The 23,900-nt window shown below is 40.8% G+C and overlaps 2 protein-coding genes across 5 annotated transcripts in view; one reads left to right on the plus strand and one right to left on the minus strand.

Moving 5' to 3' along the window:
- nfx1 (nuclear transcription factor, X-box binding 1) overlaps positions 1-10,215 on the plus strand; it is a 58,191-nt gene extending 47,976 nt beyond the window's left edge. For 2 of the 4 annotated variants that reach the window (XR_010006195.1, XR_010006196.1), the window contains one exon: positions 2,212-2,310. Coding sequence is in view for 2 of the 4 variants with exons in the window: in XM_003219820.4 (XP_003219868.1) it covers positions 2,212-2,310; positions 5,037-5,103; positions 5,406-5,551; positions 6,163-6,264; positions 7,170-7,236 (481 nt within the window). In the remaining 2 variants the exon portion in view is untranslated. Of the gene's footprint in view, positions 1-2,211; positions 2,311-5,036; positions 5,104-5,405; positions 5,552-6,162; positions 6,265-7,169 lie in introns of those variants that run through there. The other 2 variants (XM_008108877.3, XM_003219820.4) reach the window with 2 other exon arrangements.
- On the minus strand, positions 10,163-22,259 carry LOC100558735 (carboxymethylenebutenolidase homolog). Its single transcript, XM_003219812.4, has 6 exons — positions 22,043-22,259; positions 19,519-19,733; positions 16,101-16,208; positions 15,510-15,652; positions 15,055-15,146; positions 10,163-11,978 (listed from the first exon to the last, which is right to left on the minus strand). The coding sequence occupies exons 2-6, from the start codon at positions 19,731-19,733 to the stop codon at positions 11,799-11,801; spliced, it is 738 nt and encodes a 245-aa protein (XP_003219860.2). The 5' UTR covers positions 22,043-22,259; the 3' UTR covers positions 10,163-11,798.
- Between the last annotated feature and the right edge of the window lie 1,641 nt (positions 22,260-23,900).

The following is a 23,900-nucleotide window of genomic DNA, read 5'->3' on the forward strand; positions in this document are numbered from 1 at the left end:
TCTAGTAGTGGTGGACCTTTTTACCAAGTTGGCCCATTTCATCCCCTGCGATGGCCTCCCCACGGCCAAAGAGACTGCAGATTTATTCCTTCAACATGTTTTCCGACTACATGGATTGCCCAAGAGTTTAGTCACTGACCGTGGATCTCAATTCACCTCTCGTTTCTGGAGAGCACTACAAAGACTATTGGGCATAGACTCTCGTTTATCTTCAGCTCACCATCCCCAAACGGATGGGCAAACTGAGCGCACCAATGCCACCTTGGAACAATACCTTCGCTGTTATGTAAACTACCAACAGGACAATTGGGCTTCCCTATTACCTCTTTCAGAGTTTGCATACAACAATGGTGTCCAGACTTCAACTAAAGAAACCCCGTTCTTTGCAAACTACGGTTTCCATCCACGTTTCTTTCCTTCTGTCATTGAAACCTCGGAAGTCCCTGCAGCGGAGGACTGGCTGCAGGAACTCACAGCAGTGCAAGAACTCTTGCACCAGCAACTGGATCAAGCCAAGGAGGACTACAAACGCCACGCTGACAGCCATCGCCAGCCGGGCCCCGAGATCAAGGTAGGAGATCGGGTTCTGCTGTCCACTCGTTTTTTGCCCTCCCACCGTCCCTGCCCGTTTAGATGCCCGTTTCATTGGTCCCTACCCAGTGGTGGCGCAACTTAACCCCGTGACTTTCAAACTCCAACTCCCGCGCTCCATGCGCATTCATCCAGTGTTCCACCGTTCCCTGCTCCTTCCGGCGGATGGTGTCCGCCCCGACGCGAGCCGGCCGCCCCCCGCCCTTGTTCTAGTGGACGGAGAGGAAGAATTTGAGGTTCAGGACATTTTGGATTCTCGCTTCCATCGCCGCCGCCTTCAGTATCTCATTGACTGGGTGGGTTTTGGCCCCGAAGAACGCTCCTGGGAAGACGCTTCCACAGTCCATGCCCCCGACTTAGTCCGCCGCTTCCATCAAGCCTACCCTACCAAGCCGCGGCCCCGCGACTATCGGAGAGGGGCCCTGAATGAGGGGGGCCTTGGGAGAGGGGATAGTGCGATGACTCATGGGCCTTGTAGTCCTGTTCCTAGTACTATTGTGGCAGACGAAGAGGAAAACATGGGGTTTTCGACGGTTCAGCAAGAGCCGGAGTCCCTTCACATGCAGGATGTTGATGTTTGCCCTCAAGAATTCAGCCAAACAGGCCTTGGGCAGAACTGCCCTCCGTTTCCCAGGAAGGAATCTTATTCTAGAGAAAGGGGAGTCAGAGAAGCCCAACGGAGGAGTTTACGCATAGCTGCCAAACATCAAGCTGATTAGGCCTGCTTCCCTTGGGAAATTCTAAGGAGTCACACATCTGGACAGAGTTGGGTTTCGCTTCTCGTTCTCTAGGGAAAGAGTTCTGTTGGCGGGAAAACGAGACCCAATATAGGTGTTTGGCGCGAGGGATTCTTTGCGGAGTCAATTGATCATCTTCAGGAGAGAGATCGTGTGTGGACTTCGTACCCCAGTTCCTTGCTTCCCGGATCAAGCTTCAAGCCTTGCCCTGCCTCGCGGTTTTACCACGGACCCTGCTTCATGCTTCATGTTTTGCCTTGTCTCCAGTCACGGACCTAGTCAAGAATCAAGTTATTTCCAGCCTTGTTGTCAACCTTCATTGGACTCTAAGACTCTGTTATTTCCCCACACTATTGCTTGGCAAAGTGTGTGTTTCGGTCAAGTGGATTAAAACTTTGAACTCTAATATCATTTATTGGACAATACATTTTTGGACTATATTTGACCTCATTTGAAAGGTCTGCTTCTGAACTATATTCTTCACTTGTTTTTATTGATTTTATATATTTCTTTAATAAAGATATTAGATAGAGACTGGCCTCTGTGTAAGGTTATTGGTGCCCAGCAGCCAGGGACCTGACACTGTATCACAGATGTCATCAGCTCTAGTCTTGATTTCTAATGATGAGGAATACAGGAGTTGTAGCCCAGCATCTGAAGGGCTACATAAAATGATTTAGAGGGCTGGATTTGGCTCGTGGGCTTTGAGTTTGATAATCAAGACAGTATAAAAAGATGACAGAGAAACGACAAGGGGCGTAGCAACTGATTCATTTTAAAAAGCTGCAAGGTATTCAGATTTTATGCTGTGTTATGAAAGTTGTCAATATTTAAATAATCTATATCTGTATAAATAACTTTCATTTTAATTTTCACCAATTAGGAGGTTTGCAGAGGCTCTTCATATTGATGACAATTCTGATCCTTTTAATGTTCGTGCCTCTGCGTCCAAGTACAGTGACATTTTGAAAGAGGATGCCAGGTATGTAACTTTGTTTCTTAGTAGATTGTGTATTCCCCTGTGAGCATACAAATGTTTCCACATGAATAGGAGTTTGTATAGGAGATTATGGCTGTATTTGGATGTTAAATTTGTAACTGTTTTCTAATATGCAACTCTGTGTGTTTAATATTTTTTGTTTGAATCTTCCCATTGGCATGTGATGGAAAACTATTTGGATGATTCCCTTTTCTTCTGTTAATTCTTCTAAGAAATGCAGTTACTTGAGATAAGGTAACATATACAGGTAGTCCCCAAGATACAGACATCCGACTTACAAACAACTCATAGTTAAGAACAGGGATAAGACAACAGGAAGTGAGAGAAATCTACCCCTTGAAAGGGAAATTCCCTCCTGAAAGACTTTTTATGGGAAGGAGTTATCTCCTTGTTTCTACAACAAGCCAAATATTTCAAAATCCAAGTATAACAGGGACAGAAAGTGAGGTGAAATCTGAACAGGGTCGCAGACAGCAAAACAAACATGCCAGGGGTTTTAACCCTTCCCAGACAGGAAAACATCAAGCCCACCTGACACCTCCCAACAAAGGAGTCCCTCAACCAGGAAGCAGCCAGACTTGGGAGCGGCAAACCGATTCAATACTAATCAAGTTAACTAATACCAACATTCATACCTGCTGCACTGAGACTATTCACTGCTCTTCAACCTGCCCAACCAAGATTTCCCCTACATGGAACACCCTCAGGTTTGGAAACCATCAGACCACTCCGTCCCATTCAACCAGCCCAACGAAGGAGGTCCCTATATACAAAGTGGCCAGACTTTGAAACAGCGAAGCTACTCAGTGCAATTCCAATGGGCCACAGCAACGCGTGGCAGGGCACAGCTAGTCTATATCTATATATATAATAAAAGTCAGTGTTTGTATGCGGGTATGTATGTTTGTATGTGGGTATGCAGGTATATGCCAGCTTTCTGATTGGCCGCCACTATCAGAGGCCACTGTGACCACCAGGAACGATGGACCTGGCCCAAACTTGACACGCTTAACCCTCATGACGCACTTTACATCCTGGTGCCGTTTGCGGGACGAAGGACCATGGGTGATGGGATTTGTACTACTTTAAATTGCTACGACTCCCACAGGCCACTGCGATACCCACCACTGACGGAACTTGACCAAACTTGGCACACAGAACCCCCATGAGCCCCTTGGCACACAGGTTTCTCAAAAGACCCAGGCACCGCCGGGTCCCCACTGACACTGCCAGGAAGGGCGGACCTGGACCAAACCTGCTACACATAACCCCTATAACCCATTTTATGTCCTAGTGCCGTTTGGGGATGATGGGCCACGGATTATGGGATTTGCAGTACTTTAAATCGCTTCGCCTCCCACAGACCACTACAACACCCACCAGTGAGGGAACTGGACCAAACTTGGCACAAAGAACCCTTGTGACCTCCTTTATGTCCTGGTGCAGATTGGGGGAGGACGGACCAAGGATGATGAGACTTCCAGTACCTTCACTCGCTTCTTGAGATCACTGCTACTACCATGAATCACAGAACTGAACCAAACTTGGCACACTTATCCCAAAGGACACACTTTACACACTGCAGCACTTTGGGGGAGGATGCACCAAGGATTCTGGGATGTGCAGTACTTTGAAATACTTTGTTTCCAATAGACCACTGTTACTCTAACCAATGACAGATCAGGGCCAAACTTGGCACACATACCCCCCATGACCCAATTTACGTCCTGGTGCGGTTTGGAAGACTTTGGACCATGGATGATGGGACTTGCAGTATCTTCACTAACTTCCTAAGACCACTGACACACAGCAATGACTGAACAAAATCAAACCTGGCACACAGAGCACTCATGAACCACTCCATGTCCTGGTGCGGGTTGGAGGAGGATGGACCATGGACGATGGGACTTCCAATAGCTTCACTCACTTCTTGAGACCACTGCAACATGCACCAATGACTGATCAAGACCAAACTTGGCACACAGAGCCCCTAAGACCCACTCTACATCCTGGCGCTGTTTGGAGGGGGACAGACCATGGACGATGTGAATTGCATATGGGAGTTGTAGTTCACCAGCAACCACTGAACCCAGCTGACATTGGATCTAGACTACACTTGGAACACTGGCAAACAATGCCTTTCTCAAATGATCCAAGCACCCCTTGGTCCCCAAGCTAGTGTGTATGTATGTATGTGTGTGTGTGTGTGTGTATGGAATTATACTTACAAATATACCTGTTCTTACTAACATACAAAAGTAACTTAAGGACAAATCTATAGAACCTGTCTTGTTTATAACTTGGGGTTGCCTGTAATAAGAAAACATGTCATATTATATGGAAATTAATTTAAACCATAAATTGGATACATCAACATGAACATTTTGAATTTGTCTATTTAATGCCTTTTCTCACAGGCAAATGTGGCTGCTGTTTTTCATCTGCAAGCTTTACAGAATGTGAATATTTATTGCATGAAGTCATTGCATGATGCCAGCCATCCTAAATGCACAAGCAGTGTTAGAATTATGGCAGAAGGAGGCTTCAACACATTACTCTTAACATTGTCAAATATAAAATTTAAACAGTTATGGTTATACATTTCTTAGAATTAAATTGGAAAAAAAGTTTATTAATGTGCTTCCAGTGCTGTAGTTAACAGTTTCCTTTATATTTATAGTAAACACTGTAATTCTTCATTATTACAGAAAAGATCTAAAGTTTGTCAGTGAAATTGAGAAAGAAATGAAAGCCCTTATAGAAGCAGTCAATAAGGTGAGCCAAAATTATTTAAATATTAATTAAAGTGTATCTGCATTTTAATCATGTTCAGCCATAACATTGATTTTTCTAATATTTTAAGATGAAATGTATATGAATTATGTGTCATGTAATTAAAATAACTTGTATGAATTTCAACCTATCAATTAGTTATGATTCGCCTATAACGGTTACAAGTTAATTGTTCTGGCTTAAAGAAGTGGTGAATATTCCCATGATTGTATTAAAAATGCTAGAAACATACATACTTTAATCTTCCACAGCCTTTATAAAATTAACCTTTCTTTCTAATCTAGAGTAAGCATACAAAGAAGAGCCACTGTTTCCCTCCCATGAACAGAGAGCATCGCCGAATCATCCATGAGCTTGCTCAAGTTTACGCCATTGAGAGTGTGAGCTATGATAACGAACCAAAGCGCAATGTTGTTATCAGTGCGGTGAAGTATGTTGTTCCATTTTCTTGTTCTAAGTGGCAAAATAATCACCATACTAAATGCTGTAATACTTATATTTCCTGTATTTAAACTAGTTTGATTTTTTCATTTACAGTGTTCAAACATTGTATATATTTTTGTGTGTGTCAGATATTTTGCTGCAACATTTTGTGCTGAAGAGAGAAATGCATTCCCACAAGCCCTTCAGCTTAAAATGTTGCTCACTTGATTTTATTTCTTTTTTATCTATCTGAACACCGTTACATTTCGACATTAGTAACCACACGTTGATTAATAATCCCACTATACCCTGCATGTTGTGTTTTGTCTTATTGCTAGAACCTTTGTTTCCGTATCTCAGTACTACATTTTATGGTGTTTGTCACTGTTTTTCCTACATGACACAAATACTTACTAGTAATTCTAAATAACTGATAACGAAAAAGGATTTCCTAATTAGTAGATTTCTGATGAGGAGAAAACTATATAAGAAAATCCTTTTCTTCTTACCCTTGAAATTCTCATATTTCAGAATGTGAGAGGATAAGACTTGCAATCTGGCTCAGTATGGTAGGGAATATATGATCATTATGTTGACATTGTGGCTTTCTTTCTTCAGAGGGAAATCAGTCTGTCCGACAGTTACTCTGACATCGTTGCTTACCAAGGAGAGGCAGACTAGACCTCCACCTCCTATTCCTCATCACAGACAATCAGAGAAGTAAGTATGATTCCCTTTGCTTGTCAGTGATGAACAGTCTTAACTGATGCAATGTTACTTTCTCTAGGCCATGGGGGCATGTGGTGAATGGCACCAGTGGGAGTGAGTGCCCACTCACCTCTTAGGCCTCTTGTACACATCTGCTTTGATAATCTGCGTTATATGGCAGTGTGGATCCAGCTGTAGAGAGACCCTTTCCACAATACAGTCCCCCCCCCACACACACACACAATCTGAATAATTAGTTCTGAGGAATCTAGGCAGTTGAGCAGTGGGTTTGGAGTGTGTATTTAATATTCTATATTTCGCTTGCCTCCTTTTGCCTTTTGAAACAGTTTAGAGCACTGCTTCTTAAACTGTGGGACCTGTCTCCAAATGGGATCTCCTTAACCTGATGTTAGGGGTCTCAAAAATTAGCAACTGTAAAAGGTTTCTGTATATCACCCATTTACACAATCTATTAGCAATGGATTTTGCAGAACGTGTTTCAGCTGTATTCCACAAAAAGGAAAATTGGACTGTTTTCAAAGCTTGCAGATGCTGATTTGTTACCAGTAAATGTTTGATTTTAATACCTGTTCTATATATTTATTTGGGGGTCACATAAAAACTTCTTGGGCAGAAAAGGGCCAATTTAAGAAGCAAGTGTTATCTTAAAACCGAGGGGCCTTTTTAAGTTTCTAGACCTAATTAGGGAGCTGAAAGGGAGCCCTTTTCCTTTGGTGTCATTTGCAAGGTGACTCTGTTTGCTGAATAAGAGTAACTGTTATTGGATCCATCAAGAGTGATCCCCTATGACCAAAAATAGAGATCCGTAAGAAAGTCCCACTCTTTTCTTGAATAGAATGTTTGTACTTATATTTGCAAATCATTTTTTAAAAGGAACAACATTGTGTTACTTTTAGGAATGTCAGCACAGAGAGAGCGTCCAAAGAGGAGCCGGTAATTGACTACTTTGATGTACAGGATTGAAGAAATCAATGTGAAATTATGCTGCTGAAAAGTGGAAGTGAAGCTGCTATTGGTGTGCTCAGGATCATTTTTTGACAAAATGCATTCTACTCAAGTCTGCTCGAAAATTCCTTTGTGAAAACGGCATATGAAAACCATTTTTCCGTTGTTATTGTAACAGTATGTGGTGAGAGATAGTGTGCAACCAGTTTTGGGTGAATGAGCATATTTTCTAATGAAACTCCATAGCCAACCTCCGATTACTTGGAGTACTTGTATTTTAGAACGATAGCAAGTAAACAAGTGGTATCTAACGCACTCAGCTGTGTCACGTAAATGAATTCTTTTCCATTTGGGCCATACTCTTGGTACTAGGTTAGATGGGGAAAAATGGCTCTATTCAGGTGATATCACAAAGTTAGAGTCCCATAGGGGGAGAGAGCAGCTGAACTTACTGGTTTATAGCAGATCTTTTCCCCAAAGTCCCATCCTTCTACACATGTGGAATGGGAAGATCAGACTCAGGGGTGTCAAGTATGCCCCACTTGCTGTGATATAGAAGCACTCCCCCCCCCCCCTCCGCCCAAATGTTGTAATCATGTTGGCCTAGAACCTGAAATGACAGTTAAAGTATCTGCTAAAATATTTGGTATTGGGTAGTTATGGGTGAAGTGTGAATGTACAAGGGTGCAAATTCTATTCATTTTCCCAGATTATATTATCAAAATCAGTTTTTAGGTCATATAGTGTCAATCCCATGAGCAGTATTGACCTGTAGGGCACTTTGTGGACAGTGCAGCAGATAAATCATTAGGTTTACAGCCATAGTTTATTCCTAAACTTTCTAGGTGCAAAATGAATGGGTTAGATGTATTCAGTTTCCAGTTTGTAATTATTTTTTAATAGAAATCTGCTTCTCTCATTCTTTATTTAGGGTTGCGTGCAGAGCTGTGGTGATAAAAATATACTTAATTTACATCAGTTTAGGTTAAGGAGGAAAGAAATTCTGGTTGCCAAGTCACTGAATACTGCTACTGTATTTGGATTTTTTTACAAAGTCAATACTGTTCTTTCTTCTTGGAACCTGTCAGTTTTTTGCTATAAGAGACTGATATGTACATGCCATCATCCGTTTCAACCTGTCTTAGTGGGCAGCTTTTCAAATCAACATCACTGGAAATGCAGCCTGGGTACTACCTGAGGGTAGATATATTTTAGTCAGCCATATTTGTTGTGTTCCATTGGTTCCTTGACTTTGCCTGAAATGTTTCAAGCAGCCTTTTATCATTGTGCAGGAAATCTTGAAGAGAACTGCTATCTGTATTTGGTTTGTCAATACAGGAACATATAAAGTATTGCTGCATTATGACTTGGTATCGGGAGAAGAATTTGGAATTGGCTTCCTAGTAGTTGAAAATTGTAACATGAGAATCTCAAACCATATTAGAATTTTAAGGTGCTATACACAGAGGCATAGGATCAAATAAAGTAGCCCATAACATTTTTGTACCTCTTGTTCTTCACTTAGACCGTTGGTTTATCTGCTCTGCATGTATATACAAACTATTTTAGCTTACTGACAACATAGCCTACCAAACTTCCAGATATGCCTCATCAAAGGCATGGTGGAATTTTGCTTCACGGTAATGTGGGTTAATACTTATTTGCCAAAATGCCTAAAACCTTAGCACAATGGTGCCTTTTCCACAAATCCCAAAGGAAAAGCCCACTCCCTTTTCTGTACATGTAGTGAAGTTATGTCGGTGTTGCCCCCAATCAAATAATTGCTTCCTGCATGATTGGGACTTTTATTTGTATAGCCAAAATAATGTTCATGCTGCTGCTGTACCAATATTGATAATTAATATATATATATATATGTATATGTATATGTATATGTATATGTATATGTATATGTTGCCTCACATGAACAGACATTCTTGAGACAGCTTGCAAGCAATGCATGCACATAGGCCACTGTGTACAGAGGGGGTAGCAAATACATGCCAGTGCAAAGTGAATCCGTGGAGGTGGAGTCACACTCAGCAAATCAAGCACAGTTTAGATTCACATTTCCTTTCACCCCTTGTTCTGGGAAGGGGTTTCACATCATCTGCATAAGCTAACGTGCAGGTAAAGCCGCATGTGGTTGTAGAATGCAATGTCTTTTTCTATCAGCCTTCTTGTTCACAATTCATGAGTGCAGAATGATTTATTCTCACTTTGATATTTTCATACAGTGTGTTGTTCTTAAGTGATTGGTCCTTCTGTTGCTTGGTGAAAAATGCCATGTGCACATTAATGGATCTGGTATTTCCTTTGCTGGTTTTGCAAAATATTGGCATGTCTTACATTGAGCTGAACTCTCAGCTGTTGTTTTGAAATTACAATTATCATTTGTTCACAATCTGATTTGGTTTTTGCATTGTCTGATATGTGAATTGAAAGGAAGAAACCTGTTGAAATCAAATATTGCAAACCTCTCTTTTGCAATTATGATATGGACAGTTCAGTTTATATATGCAAATGCCTGATGCAGGTAGAATCTAAGACTGAGACTTCATGATATTCAGTACATATATTCAAAATTGCTTGGATTATTCAATTCTCTCTGTGCACCAATTTGTGTGTAAGCTAAAGTTGTGAAAATTGCTATGGAAACCATTCCTTATTTCTTTTCTCATGATGTAAAGAATACTGAATTATGATAGTTTTTAATAAGTTATTTGTTGACTTTATATACATTCATGAACGCACACAACCTGTCCGTTTTCAAGCTCAGTGGTGTAATAAACAACATACTTTATAAATCTGTAATAAATTTAAAATGTTCAGGTGAATATTATTTGGATTTTCTTAACAGTCTTTTGAGAGTGATAGTAAAATTGAGAGGCTGATGAAATGTTGCTGGAGTGCAGTCATGAAATAAATGAGAATGTGCAAAATCTCATTATAACAATGGCTTGTTTTATTACCTCAACAATTAAAGAATATATGCTAGCTACTGCCTGGACTATTAATATACACTTGTATGTAAATGAACATATATGGTTCTACCACAAAGTAATTTTGAGACATTACAGAAATGAAGAAATTATAAATTATACACAGAACAGCTTAGATGGGTACCTAGCTGCACATTATCTCTCTGAGGCTGTCCTTTTAAAATTATATTTTGTAGATGATGAACCACTATATTTATTTTAAAACTAAGAGGTTATATGATTCTTGATACTGACGAATCTCAGCCAAATCAGATCTGCCAGTGAAGATGAAGAATAGATGGGATTACAGGAAAATTTAATAATGAATCCAAAATCATGACTTCAAAGAACAAACACTTTAGTATGCACATAAATGAAAAAGCATACATTTAGAGTTTATTAATAAAAAGCATGCATTTAATCACTGTTGGGGTATTTGCTGATCCCATGGATATTTCAGGATATCACAAGTTATAAAAATGTCTCATGTTCACATGATTATTTCTGTTTGCGTAATGAATATTCACCAATATCTAAAGAGTCAGAATACACATAGGCAGAAAATATTTCTTTCCAGTTGGAAACATAAAGTTTTGTTTTGAAACTTTAGAACTAGAAAACAGATACAAATCCTGAAGGTAAGCAGCTTGGCTATTAATATTGACGAACATGTTTACTGCTTTGGTTGCTTATTTATTTTGAGGAGAGTGTAGCATTTTATTCTGGCAACAGTGAAATAATCCCTGCTGAGAGAAATGTGTCTCAGGGCCATCTAACACTTTCTATATAATGCAGCTCCAAGTTGACTTGAGACAATTGACAGTGGGCAATATGTGCTGCAGCATGGGTTAAACAGGAAACGGTGTTTTTAAAAAGTCACAAGAAAGTCTGATCAGCGAAACCAGTTTCTCCCAAACCGGTTCCAAGCTACACCATAGCGTCAGTGTAGAAGGGGCTTCACTGTGAAGGACTATTCTTTATGTGAGCCCCTCTACATATGACTACAAAATTAGGCCCTTTTTAAAAGCTGGGACTTGATCTTTGCTAGAACAGGATCTTGCATTCAAATGAAGACAACTTGGCTGAGGAATTCTTTTTTATGTTTAGGAAAGTGGCATGGAGATAAAGGTGGTGAAGCACAGCCCGTTCAGAGGCATAGTGTGTTCCCTTGGTAGGTTGACAAGTCTATTCTAGATATATACTAAGATGAAGCATGAAAAAAGTGATCCGGCACAATTATTTTCTATAGCATCTATTTAACATTGATCTGTGATTTTTTTTATTCCTTTAAAACGGTAGGCTTCAGTGTGGAAGAAATAACATGTTATTTCTTAATGTAAGCAAAAAGCTGTTTCAAAATCAATTTGTTGCTAGAAATAGGAAACGAAGGGTCATACAAGATGCATTTGATCTTGAGTTAGATAGGTGATGGCAGCAGCAAAATCACCATTAATTATTCTGAAGTCATTATAACATTATCTGGCCAACATGAAACTGTTGGTTCTTGGGGAAACGGTGTATTGTGAGATGTGCTCAGCATTGCAATTCTTCATTAAGAAAAACCCTTAATTGTTTTTGCTATTAACATATAACAGACTGTTAGATATATTTGTTCAGCCAATTAAGCATGTCCTTCCTTGCTTCTTCAATGCAAGGCCTATCTTCAGGGTTAATGTCTTCTCTTTTTCGATGTACAAAGCCATGGGTTTGTCCTGGATAAATTTTCACTTCAAAATCGGTTTTGCATTGTTTTTTCAGGTTTTGCTCTAGTTCAGCAACCTACGACAGAAAACATCTCGATAAAGATTGACAGGACTCATTTTTAGTCTATGGAAGGTTATGAAAAGTTAATGAAAATACATGAAAATTTCCCTTATTTCTAATTCAAATGATTAAGCATGTGTCCTTTATATCATACTGTAGAGAGATTCCAGCCTAATTTTTATTCCATGGCACAAATCCAATTGATTATCCCAACTAGAGTATATTTTAAATCAATAGGAAGATGTTAAGTCAACAATTAAATTATATTTATTCAGTGCATCTACTCCAGTTGGGACTACTGAATTTATGCCCACATTCTTCATTTGCACTTATGCAAGAAAATCAAGGATCACCACTATTTTCGACATGTTTGATACTTTAACTTGTTTTAAGAATGAGGAAAGATGCACACATTTGCGTCTGTCATGACTGATGTGTATACATATCCAACCAAAGACACAATGATTTCAGGAAGTACATTCTAGCATGTTAGTGTCAGGATGTGATCGGCCCAGCATTCACACCAAGCTGATCAGTTCCCATCCTGCCAGCAAACTGGGAAGGGAGAAAAGGAATGGCCCAGCTGATAAGGGCCATCTGGTTGGGAGGGAACAATGATTTGTGACCTACTCTGGCCTTCCGGGCTTGGGAATGGAATGTTAGGAGTTAGATGTAGAAGGGGGCTGGGGGTGGTGATGGTTTTGATATGCTGAGGTTTTGGCGGGCTTTAGTTAGTAGTAGCTTCTCTTTCATCTTGGCAAGAAGGATATCAATAAAGCGTTTCCAAGGAATTGCCTGTGTGAGCCTGCTTTGTATCTGAGAGCTTCCAAGATCTGACAGACCTCAAATTTGATACCTATTGTGAAAAAAATGACAACGCAACCTTATCCATTTCAAGTTGTGGCTAACTCTGTACAGCCCATAGGACAAGAAGTAAATTTACTCTTTTTTCTTTTACTGTGTTTAGTTTAAAGTCTTGTAAGTGCAACTCCTGCTGCTATTTTGTGACATGAAATAGCATAGTAAAATCTCATTTATCTTGCCGCCAGAATCAGATGGCTTACATCGTACCTTTTTTGGCCACATGGTTACCACTACTTCATTCCCATTAATCAGATTCTCATAGTTTAATCACCTCAATTTAGACATAAAATATCAAGTATGAAAGGTAGTCTAGTTATTATTCCACTACTTAAGATTTAAGTAGACTTTATACTGTGTGGCAATAACCATCCAGAACTGAATAGACTTCAAAGATTTCCTTTCCTCACAGAGACTTTTGATTTCCCAGATACAGTCTCCAATCTGTCCTTTATGCTAGGGTGCCTTCCAGTTCATTTAGTTCAGCATGGGGGCAGAACAGCCATTCTCCCCCTGGCTACCAGTCAGAAGGGTAGGCCCCGCCCCCACACTGCCTATAAAATACAAATTTTCTGTTTTGAACTGGATTATATGGCAGTGTAGACTCAAGGCCATTCCACACAGCTATATAACCCCAAATGCCAAGGCACACAATCCACAGTATCGGCTTTGAATTGGATTATCTTGAATCCACACTGCCATTTAATCCAGTTCAGTGTGGATTTTATATAGTTGTGTAGAAGGGCCTCATATAATCCAGTTCTAAGCAGATAATATAAGATTATAAATATACAGTAGAACCCGGTTATCCGATTTAAACGGGCAGACCAAAACTCGGATACCTGGTTTTATCGGATAACCCGATCTGTAGGCCCAGGCGCCTAGCTGAGGGAGGAAACTTCTCCCTCCAGCAGGGGCTTGGAACCACGGAAGCGCAAGGCGTGCCACTGCTTAGTGACACGCTTCACGCTTCTCTAAAGGCCCAGGCGCCGGCCGAAGGGAGAAGTTTCCTACCTTCACACGGCGCTTGGACCCAGGGAAGCGTGAGGCATGCTGCTGCCTAGTGACAGGCTTTGTGCTTCTCTAAAAGCGCCCCGGCCTAGGGAAGCAGGCCACGATCACAGGCCGCTTCCGGGACACTTCCTCCTGCCTCTGTCTCCTCTTGCGAGAAGGAGCTCCTTCTCGCAGTGGGAGAGGAAGAGGGAGAAGGAAGTGCCCCACCTCTTCCTCTTGCATGAAGGAACTCCTTGCGAGAGGAGAGGGAGGAGGAAGCGCCCCGCTTCTTCCTCTCTCACACGAAGAAGCTCCTCGTGAGAGGAGAGGGGGAGGCCGGAGGAAGCGGCCTGCAATCACTGCTGCAGCAGTGCTCATGGCCTACTTCCCTTGGCCGAGCCCTCGCCCCTTGGGAAGCAGCCCACGAGCGCTGCTAGGCAGCGGCACTCATGGGCTCCTTCTAAGGGGCGAGGGCTCCTTTCGCTGGAGAGGAGAGGGAGGGGGAGGGGCGGCCCCTCAGATAATGCGGAGCCTCAGTTAACCAGGGCTTGATTAACCGGGGTTCTACTGTAATATATAAAATTACTGTGGTATAATAGAACATTAAAAAACTCTAAAATCAGGACAGCAAATAAAGAACAACACTCAGAAGACAGGGGAATTCCAGATAGGAAACAATTAAGGGCAGCTAACACCTCCCAACAAAGGATTCCCCCAGTCAGGCTTTGAAGCTGAAAGGCCATTAAATCCTAATCATTCTGGCTAATTGCAGCATTCACACTTGTCTCTAATAGACAAGATTTCTTTCTCCCACCCTGGACATTATTCCACAGGGATATAAACCCCACTTGCAAGCTTTAGGAAACAACATATACTAACTACCACCAATTCCTCAAAACTTTATTTCCCATATCACCACACTTTGCCACAGCAACGTGTGGCCGGGCACAGCTAGTGTCCCATAAATATTTGAAGGGGTCATTAGTTGTGTCCACAGAGTATCCAAAAGACTTTAGATTCAAGAAAGAGAGATACATTATGATCATATAATTCATTTTCCACTGTTAATTTTTCCAGCCATCATATTTACACTTTTTGATGTACAGTTTGGTAACATTTTGAGACACCTTATGTTTGTAGAATTCATTTCTTGCAGTTAATTTCTCAGTCTGGTACACTGTTTCTTCACTGCCTGATGTAAACTTCAGTAGCTCTATTTTTTGAAACAAGAACTTACTTGGTTAAGAGGAATATGTTCATCTTTCTCTCCAAAAATGAAAAATGTGGGGTTCCTCAGATTGTAATTGTCCTCTTGAAACCGGATGACTCCTAGAGTACATTTGAGAAAACAGCTACATTGAACATACACACAACACTTCCACTGAGCTTTATATCTTTGATATCACACCTTTTAATGTTAGCAAGTTTCCAGTTGGAAATCTTATATTTTGACCTGGATACCTCCCCCTCTTTCCATTACTAGTACTTATGCAAAGCCTTAAATTAGCACCAGTTTAAATATGATATACCATACCATTCTCTGGCTATATTCTTCAGAGTATAGAAGTAAAATTCGCCTTGATGGCTCCATTTTTTGCCAGTCAAAAACACGCTTCAACCTAGAAATGTCAACTTCTTTCTATGCAATGCATGAGGAGTTGGCAATTTGTACACACCCCATTGTACACATACCATAAACTGATACACCAGCCTTAAATTCAGAATATCTCAACATCAAATGATGAACAGCAGCTCCACCCCAGCAAAATCCAATAACACCTATCTTCTTAGCATTGCATTGTTCCTTCAGGTACTTCAAGACAACATCTGTTTCCCTGGGACACAAAAATGTAAGTGAACAAATTAGTTTCAAAACAATTGCTGATAACATTTACAGTCTATATGTATGAGTTTAAAAACCTTTTTCAGGGTCACAAAAAAACCCTTTTTTCAAGGAGTTGTGTAAATTTCATGTACAATTTAGAAACACTGATGGTCAGTGACCTGGCTTTGCCTCATACTTTTAAGTCTTGGATGATATCAGAGTGGTTCTAGTCAATGTATGGCTTAGTTCAGAGTGTAACAATGATGGCATTAGGTAGCATTAGGCTAATTATTTCACAAATGGGGAAGATACATACAGTTTACAATTTTCTCCTAGGAAAACGTTCAGAGCTGATTGGGATCTATCAATGTAACTCTTACCGCCTGTCTTTGAGGTGTACAGCATAAACTCAACAGGCATCCCATTAGCTGAAATTCCCGCTTGATCTGAACTCTTACCTGTTGGTATCTTTGGAATCACGTGTTTTTCTCCAATCATCAAATCTTGCCCAGTCATCAGATGGTTTCCAAGGTTCTTGTCCTTTATAGAAGTCTGGGACAATTGCTCTGTGTGGAAAATACAAGTTCAGTTTTATACTGATTTGAAATTACTGTAATATCGGCCTATAATGCATAAGCTTACACATCCAACAATTCTGTTATGTTCTTTTACAGAAAGGGTGCTTCCAGACAGTGTCAAAATGTGGAACAAATAAGTGGGACAAAAATCGTGGGACCTGACAGCAAGTCCAAACGCAGACTGTCAGTCCTGGTAAATGCAGTCCTGCCATCCTGACATCATCATTTGTAGCAGATTTTAGAAATGTGCAAGATAGATGGGGGATATCCCATAGAACTTTACTTTTTAAAAAATTGACATTCCAAGATGCACTGGACCTCATGAGCTCATATCTGAATGTACACACAAACAGATTTCATATGATCTCACCCTACTGTAAATTCAAGCTCTGTTTAATTTCATAAAGATCAGAACAAAGGAATGCTTGCAGAGAGTTCTCATTGTAATTGTTTTCCATTTGTGCTCTCATTTAGCCACTAGTGCGTCTGTGGCCCCATTTGTTTACAGCCCAGATCAGCTGTTTCAGAATTTTAAAACACACACATGCACTAGTCCTCACCAGGGTATAGGAAGGAAGTCACATGTTTTTCATGACTGCAGGGACATACAATAATGTGAATATGCGTTCTTTGGCCAAAATCAGGATTTGAGTGCATATTTTAAACATGTGTTTCAGCTGTTTATCCAAATCGTGAAGCATTCCCTTGCCCCCTTACCCTGGTTTCTTCTGCATTTTAGAGCATGTGTAGAAGGGCTTTAAGTATGTTTTAAAGGAGCAGTCAAAATGACTTTTAGTTCCTTATATAGGTAAAGGTAAAGGTCTTCCCCTGAAGTTAAGTCCAGTCGTGTCCGACTCTGGGTGTTGGTGCTCATCTCCATTTCTAAGCTGAAAAGCCGGCATTGTCTGTAGACACCTCCAAGATCATGTGGCCGGCATGACTGCATGGAGCACCATTACCTTCCTGCCGGAGCGGTACCTATTGATCTCGCATGTACACGTTTTTGAACTGCTGGGTTGGCAGAAGCTAGAGCTGACAGTGGGAGCTCACTCTGTTCCCTGGATTCGAACTGCCAACCTTCTAGTCAGCAAATTCAGCAGCTCAGTGTTTTAACCCACTGCGCCACCTTATATAGGACCCCATATATAAGGCGGGGGCAGGTTTTAGTGTCAAAATTGTGGATTTTGTGTTATACCCTATGGGCATGTAGCAAAGGATGTAAAGGATGAAACAAAGGGGAAAAATGCCAAAGAACTGGCTGGTGTTGCCATTTTCCCACTTAGAGATTTTTAAAAGTCAGGAACAATTCCTTAGTAGAGAGAGCAGATGGAGTCGGTGCTTCTTTTAGGTTAACCTTGGAGGGACTACATTCTCTTATTGTTTCTCACAGCAAATGATCAGAGTTAAGATACAGTACGGGCAGTTCTCCAGTTATGAACATCTGACTTACATGTGACTCCTAGTTATGAATGGTTTTTTCCCCTCCCTTCCTGCCATGAAATCTTAGTGTTAAGCCAAAGTGTGCTTGTATTTCCGCCGCCCTTCCACCCCTGCTTCCCTTTTTTCATAACTGCATGTCCTTAAAATGGGTTACCCATTTCCTAACACTTGTTTTTAAAGAAAGAATTCTAAGCATGCAGCAACTGTAATGCACACCTTTTGCCATTGCACATTGCTCACTGAGGGTGTGTGTGACTGAACTTGCCTCGCACGCCTGCAAGTAGTGAATGTTGAGCCTGTTCTGACTTTCATGCAAATGTACCTGTTTGAGCTTATATACATATTCATCTTAAAATTGAACCTACAGAACCAATCTTGTTTGCAACCCAGGGGCTGCTTGTACTTAACTTGACCCATGAATAAGTTGACCTAGGGTTTGGAAGTCAATTTTTAACTAAAATGTCTAGGCTTATCATAAATATATATGGCACCTATGAAAGAGAACGAACCATTTGCAAAAGGGAGTGAAACTGTTGCCTTCCAGAATTTGATATACTCCAACTTGCTTATCCCCTGCCAACTGTGCCAAGTAATGGTGATGATGGGAAGAATACTGCTTCAACGTCTAGAGCAGGGATCTGTAAACTAAGCCCCCTGGGCCAGATGCGGCCCTCCAAGGTCATTTACTTGGCCCCTTTCCTAAACTTTAGACTTAGGGTTGACCTACGCCTGAAACGACTTGAAGGCACATAACAACAATCCTAATTTTGGACTATTTCATCATAGTCCACCACCTCAACAGTCTGAGGGACCGTGAACCGGCTCTCCACTTAAAAAGTTTGAGGACTCCTGATCTATATGACTAGTCTGAGATTTTTGCTCTGATCTAGTGAGTGGGTTGTAGAAATACAGAAGATTTTGCGAAAGGAGTAAAGCTATTTTGTGTACACAAACCCACATTGAACTTCATTCCAACCTATATAAAACAGTGCGAAGAGTCCCCTGGAAAATGCCATGAAAAAAAAGTTCAAATGGTATAGACTAAGTGGTGCACTGTGTGAGCAATGAATAGTGACCCATCTTTGAAACTGACTGTGAATGTATAACCCCAGCTTCTGAAGAGCATTTTTCTTCATGAATAAGGATGGCAAATAAGGAGCCCCGGTGGCAAAGTGCGTTAAAGCACTGAGCTGCAGACCGAAAGGTCCAAGGTTCAAGCCCTGGGAGCGGCGTGAGCTGCCGCTGTTAGCTCCGGCTCCTGCCAACCTAGCAGTTCGAAAACATGCCAATGTGAGTAGATCAATAGGTACCGCTCCGGCGGGAAGGTAACATCGCTCCATGTAGTCATGCCGGCCACATGACCTTGGCGGTGTTTACGGACAATGCCGGCTCTTCGGCTTAGAAATGGAGATGAGCACCAACCCCCAGAGTCAGACATGACTGGACTTAACGTCAGGGGAAACCTTTACCTTTTTAAGGATGGCAAAACACCTTCCTATCTCCTTGCCACTGAGATTAAAACCTCTGAGATTGCCCACTCCCATACCTACCAGTGACAGATACAGTATTTCTAATATGCCTATTAAATGCCAAACATTCCACAGTACTAAGTTTTAACCACAGATTCACAGATTAACACTGCAAAACTTTTAGATCACATTGTACATCATTCTTGTATTATTATTCAGAATAGATTGTTCTTTATAGTTTATTCTTTTGCTTTGTGTATACGTTTACAAGCACAGAAAAAGACATTAAATTGCTTTTTTGCACACATTGTATATAAGAATTTAAAAAACTTGGATAGGGTACCAAATTGATAAAATATAACTGAGAAAAATTATGAAGGTTTTCTTACATGTATCCCTTAGATGCAAGCATGTCAGCCATGTATCTGGTATTTGGTAGCTGCCATCCAAAAATGTCATGTATCACTATGACCGCTTTGTCAGTATGATGAGGAGGCTTGGTCAGATAAGCCCTGATGTGTTCAACAGAAACTTCATGTCCCTGCCCTTCATAGTCAAACTTGTCTCCAAGGTTGCATGGACAAGGTTTTGCTTCATTTGCCATCTGTCACGAAGAAAACAAGATTCACAAAGGTTAGACTCATAGAATAATAGTTGGAAGAGACCATATGGGCCATTTAGTCCAACCCCCTGCCATACAGGAAAACAATCAAAATGCAGTTCAAGGCTGTTAGAAAACATTACATTATGCATTTTTTCTATTGTGGCCAGTTAATGGCAAATATGTGTTAATGGTAAATATTTTTCCAGTAAGAAGGGCAAGGGCCAACAAAAATGAATTGGTGGGCTGCGGGTTGGACCACACTGTTCTAGACCAAAGTACAAAAGTAAGGTTAATATAATGTTACATCCTACACTTGGACTGGGATATCTGTGCTCATTCTACAGTAAAAAGAGTAGGTAATAGATCCTACTACAAATATAATCAAATCTGACTGTGTTGTGTATAAAAGAAATGGAGTGTGTGTTTTGGAATTAAAAAGTACATTATAAGATATGCAAAGATTGCTTGCATGCCCTTTTTGGGGTGGTGGGTACTTTGGGAAAATCTGCAGCACAAAATTGAAATTACCCCTTCTGATTGGATTCTACTGTTTACTAGACTCAAATATAATCCATAACTTCCATTCTTTTGCAGACACTTTTTACGCTTAAATAATTAGCTTTCAGCTATTAGGTTGAAAACACTTTAAGACAGAATGCAGCCACACAATCGATGCTGTGTACCAGGGCTCAGCCCTCTTCTACAGGAAGTGTGACTTTTGCATTTATTTCTTTTTCGTCCGATACAAGACATATCTTTCTGATTCCTCCAACATCTTATGGCAGTGAGCCAATGATTTTCCTCCTAGCTAAAATAAATTATGAATATTCTGAACAAACTGTCGACCATTTTTTTTTGCAAAAACATCACATGCATGTTTTGTATTTCAGCTTCCCATTGTATTCTGTGCTGGACAGTGAAACATGTCATGCTAGATTTATACATACCTGCAAGAAATACCAAGACACAATAAGATAAGGGGCCGGGCTGTGGCGCAGGCTGTTGAGCAGCTGCAGTAAATCACTCTGACCATGAGGTCATGAGTTCGAGGCCAGCCCGTGGTGGGGTGAGCACTCGTCAATTAAAAATAAAAAATAGCCCCTGCTCGTTGCTGACCTAGCAACCCGAAAAATAGTTGCATCTATCAAGTAGGAAATAAGGTACCACTTATTAAAAAGGTGGGGAGGCAAGTTTAACTAATTTATGACCTGGAATGAGGAAGTGCCGCCAGAGTGGATGATGAAGCAGCTGCTCCCCCCTGTGGCCAGAATCGAACATCCCCTCAGAAGAAGGTTAACTTGCCTCTGCGTCTGTCTGTCTCGGTCTCTGTTTGATGTGTTTATGGGCATTGAATGTTTGCCCTATGTGTGTGTAATGTGATCCGCCCTGAGTCCCCTTCGGGGTGAGAAGGGCGGAATATAAATACTGTAAATAAATAATATTGAAAGTTACCTGGGAAGGCCAAGAGCTCAAAAATTGTTCCCACCCTAAATATCTCGCTGATACCTTAGATCGAACACCAACATTTAGGAAACATTGTATGAACACCAAGCGCAAAGTATCTGCATGCAATAACATCCTGTGGAAACTTACTGGCAGTGCACGTGGTGCAGACCCAAAATTGATAAGAACATCAGCCCTGGCCTAGTCTTACTCCACTGCTGAGTATGCTTGCCATGTTTGGCACAAGTCCCTCCATGCGAATCAGATAAATATAGCACTTACCGAAACATGTAGAATAATCACAAGATGTCTCAGACCTACACCTGTTGGTAAACTCTCTAAGCTAGCTGGCATTGCCTCCCCCCCCCCCCCCACCCCCGGATGAGGTTGCTGCTAACTGAGAGAAATAAGGTTGAACATAGTGAAAACCACCCACTGCATGGCTATCAGCCTCCTCCCAGTAGACTCAAATCAAGGAAAAGCTTTATGAAAACCATCACTCCTCTTAATGTCCCCCCAGCAACAGTAAGAGTGTTCCTCTGGGCAGCTAAACCAGGAAATCCCAACTGGATTCCCAACTTGGAAGTCCCTGAACTGACTTAGAAGTGGAGTGGGCAGATCAAAAGACAATCTGGCAAAATTGCACAACCAGAAGAATCTTCCACCTTGTGTGACAGTGGAGCAGAACTCAGCAACTGTATGCTTGCCCACAATGCCCTGTCTTATGTGCAGAGGAAATATTGTTTACAGCTACCGACAGTGCGGTCGCTTTGCCTGTTTTTGGTCTAAAATTATTTAGCAGCTTGTGATCCCTTTATTTTATCAGTTTTATATTTATGCAATTAACACAAAATAAATAAACATACCTGCAAACAAGAGTCTTCCAGTCCCTTAGTAGGAAAAAAGGTTGATAAATTTCACAAGAGAACTTGCTGTCAATGAATACCTTCTGATTCCCTAGCAGTGCTTGCTGTAGTTTCTGTAGCAAGCCTGGAGACAGAGAACAGAGTCCACTTGTTATAAAACGCTCAAAACGTGACACTGAATTAAGAAATGGAAGGTGATTGAAACTCCTCCTCCTTCCAGTCATGCTTACGCTCGGTGTCTTTGCTTTCTTATCCGTTTCTTTAAAGGGAGAGACACAGATTTGGAGCAGAACACACATCACATGCTTTGTCACAACTCTTGTATGCTTAGCAGTTCTGTATATTGCCAATCCCAAGGTCTTTCATAACATTACACTCATTGTTAAAATGCTTCTTGAAAAAGTTACATTAGCAATGATTTGCCTTCACTTAAAGCAGTGGTTCTCAACCTGTGGTTTCCCAGGTGTTTTGGCCTTCAACTCCTGGAAATCCTAACAGCTGGTAAACTGGCTGGGATTTCTGGGAGTTGTAGGCCAAAACACCTGGGGACTCACAGGTTGAGAACCACTGGTTTAAAGTAAAGGTACAAAGGATAGCAAGGTGAAATCAGCAATTAATATTTTGAGTGGTGATCGCAGAAAAAATTGGTAAGATAGCATTTGCTTTTCATACAGTATTGTGTTGCTAGTGATTTTATTACTCTTACTGAACTAAACAACAAATACATTTATTTCATTTCTGTGTTGTATAATTCTGTGTTGTTTTTCATTGTAACAAATAGTGGCCTTTGGTTATCCCAAACCATTGTACAGTAGAGTCTCACTTATCCAACATAAACGGGCCGGCAGAACATTGGATAAGCGAATATGTTGGATAATAGGGAGGGATTAAGGAAAAGCCTATTAAACATCAAATTAGGTTATGATTTTACAAATTAAGCATCAAAACATCATGTTATACAACAAATTTGACAGAAAAGGTAGTTCAATACGCAGTAATGCTATGTAGTAATTACTGTATTTACGAATTTAGCACCAAAATATCACGATGTATTGAAAACATTGACTACAAAAATGCATTGGATAATCCAGAATGTTGGATAAGTGAGTGTTGGATACGTGAGACTCTACTGTATCTATCATTCCTCGCAGGTTCCTGGCGGGGGGAGACTGGTCGCTACTGCCCATGGAACTGAAATATTTTCTTTAAAGTTTCAGTGATAGGGGTACTGCATCTCTGTTCTGGACGAGATTGTTAATAAGTTATAATGACATAATTTGGAGTGCTGCCACTGTAACTCAGTCTTTTGATCATTTTGTTAGGTAAGAATTCTCCACTAAACACACAGCAACCAAAGTTGTAATCATTCTTAATGGCTCCATTTTTTTTTGACAGATGAAAGCATGCTCCAACCTAGGAGTACTACCTTCTTTCCATCGTCCTTCTGTGTAATGCATACAAATCAATTTGTACAGACTCCATTGTGCCTGACACTTACCGTAAAATGATACACCAGAATATCTCAACATCAAATGATGAACAGCAAGTCCACCCCAGCAAAATCCATTGACACCTTTTTTTAAATTGCATTGTTCCTTCAGGTACTTTACGACACCATCTGCTTCCCTGAGACACAAAAATGTAAGTTAGTTGAAAAATTAGTCAGAAAACAATTACTGGGAACATTTATCTGTACTTGCCTGTTGCATTCACCTGCTACAAGTGAATACAGACATAAGAGAGATAATGAGGGCAGAACGACTGCTTGAAACAGCAATGTAAAGTTGTCAGGCAAATATTTTGCTAAGGAAAATATAGGTAAAAAGCTCACAATGATTAGGAAAAGGATGGAGACACC

The sequence above is a fragment of the Anolis carolinensis genome, chromosome 4 (assembly GCF_035594765.1).
Source record: "Anolis carolinensis isolate JA03-04 chromosome 4, rAnoCar3.1.pri, whole genome shotgun sequence".
NCBI classification, from domain to species: Eukaryota; Metazoa; Chordata; class Lepidosauria; order Squamata; family Dactyloidae; genus Anolis; species Anolis carolinensis.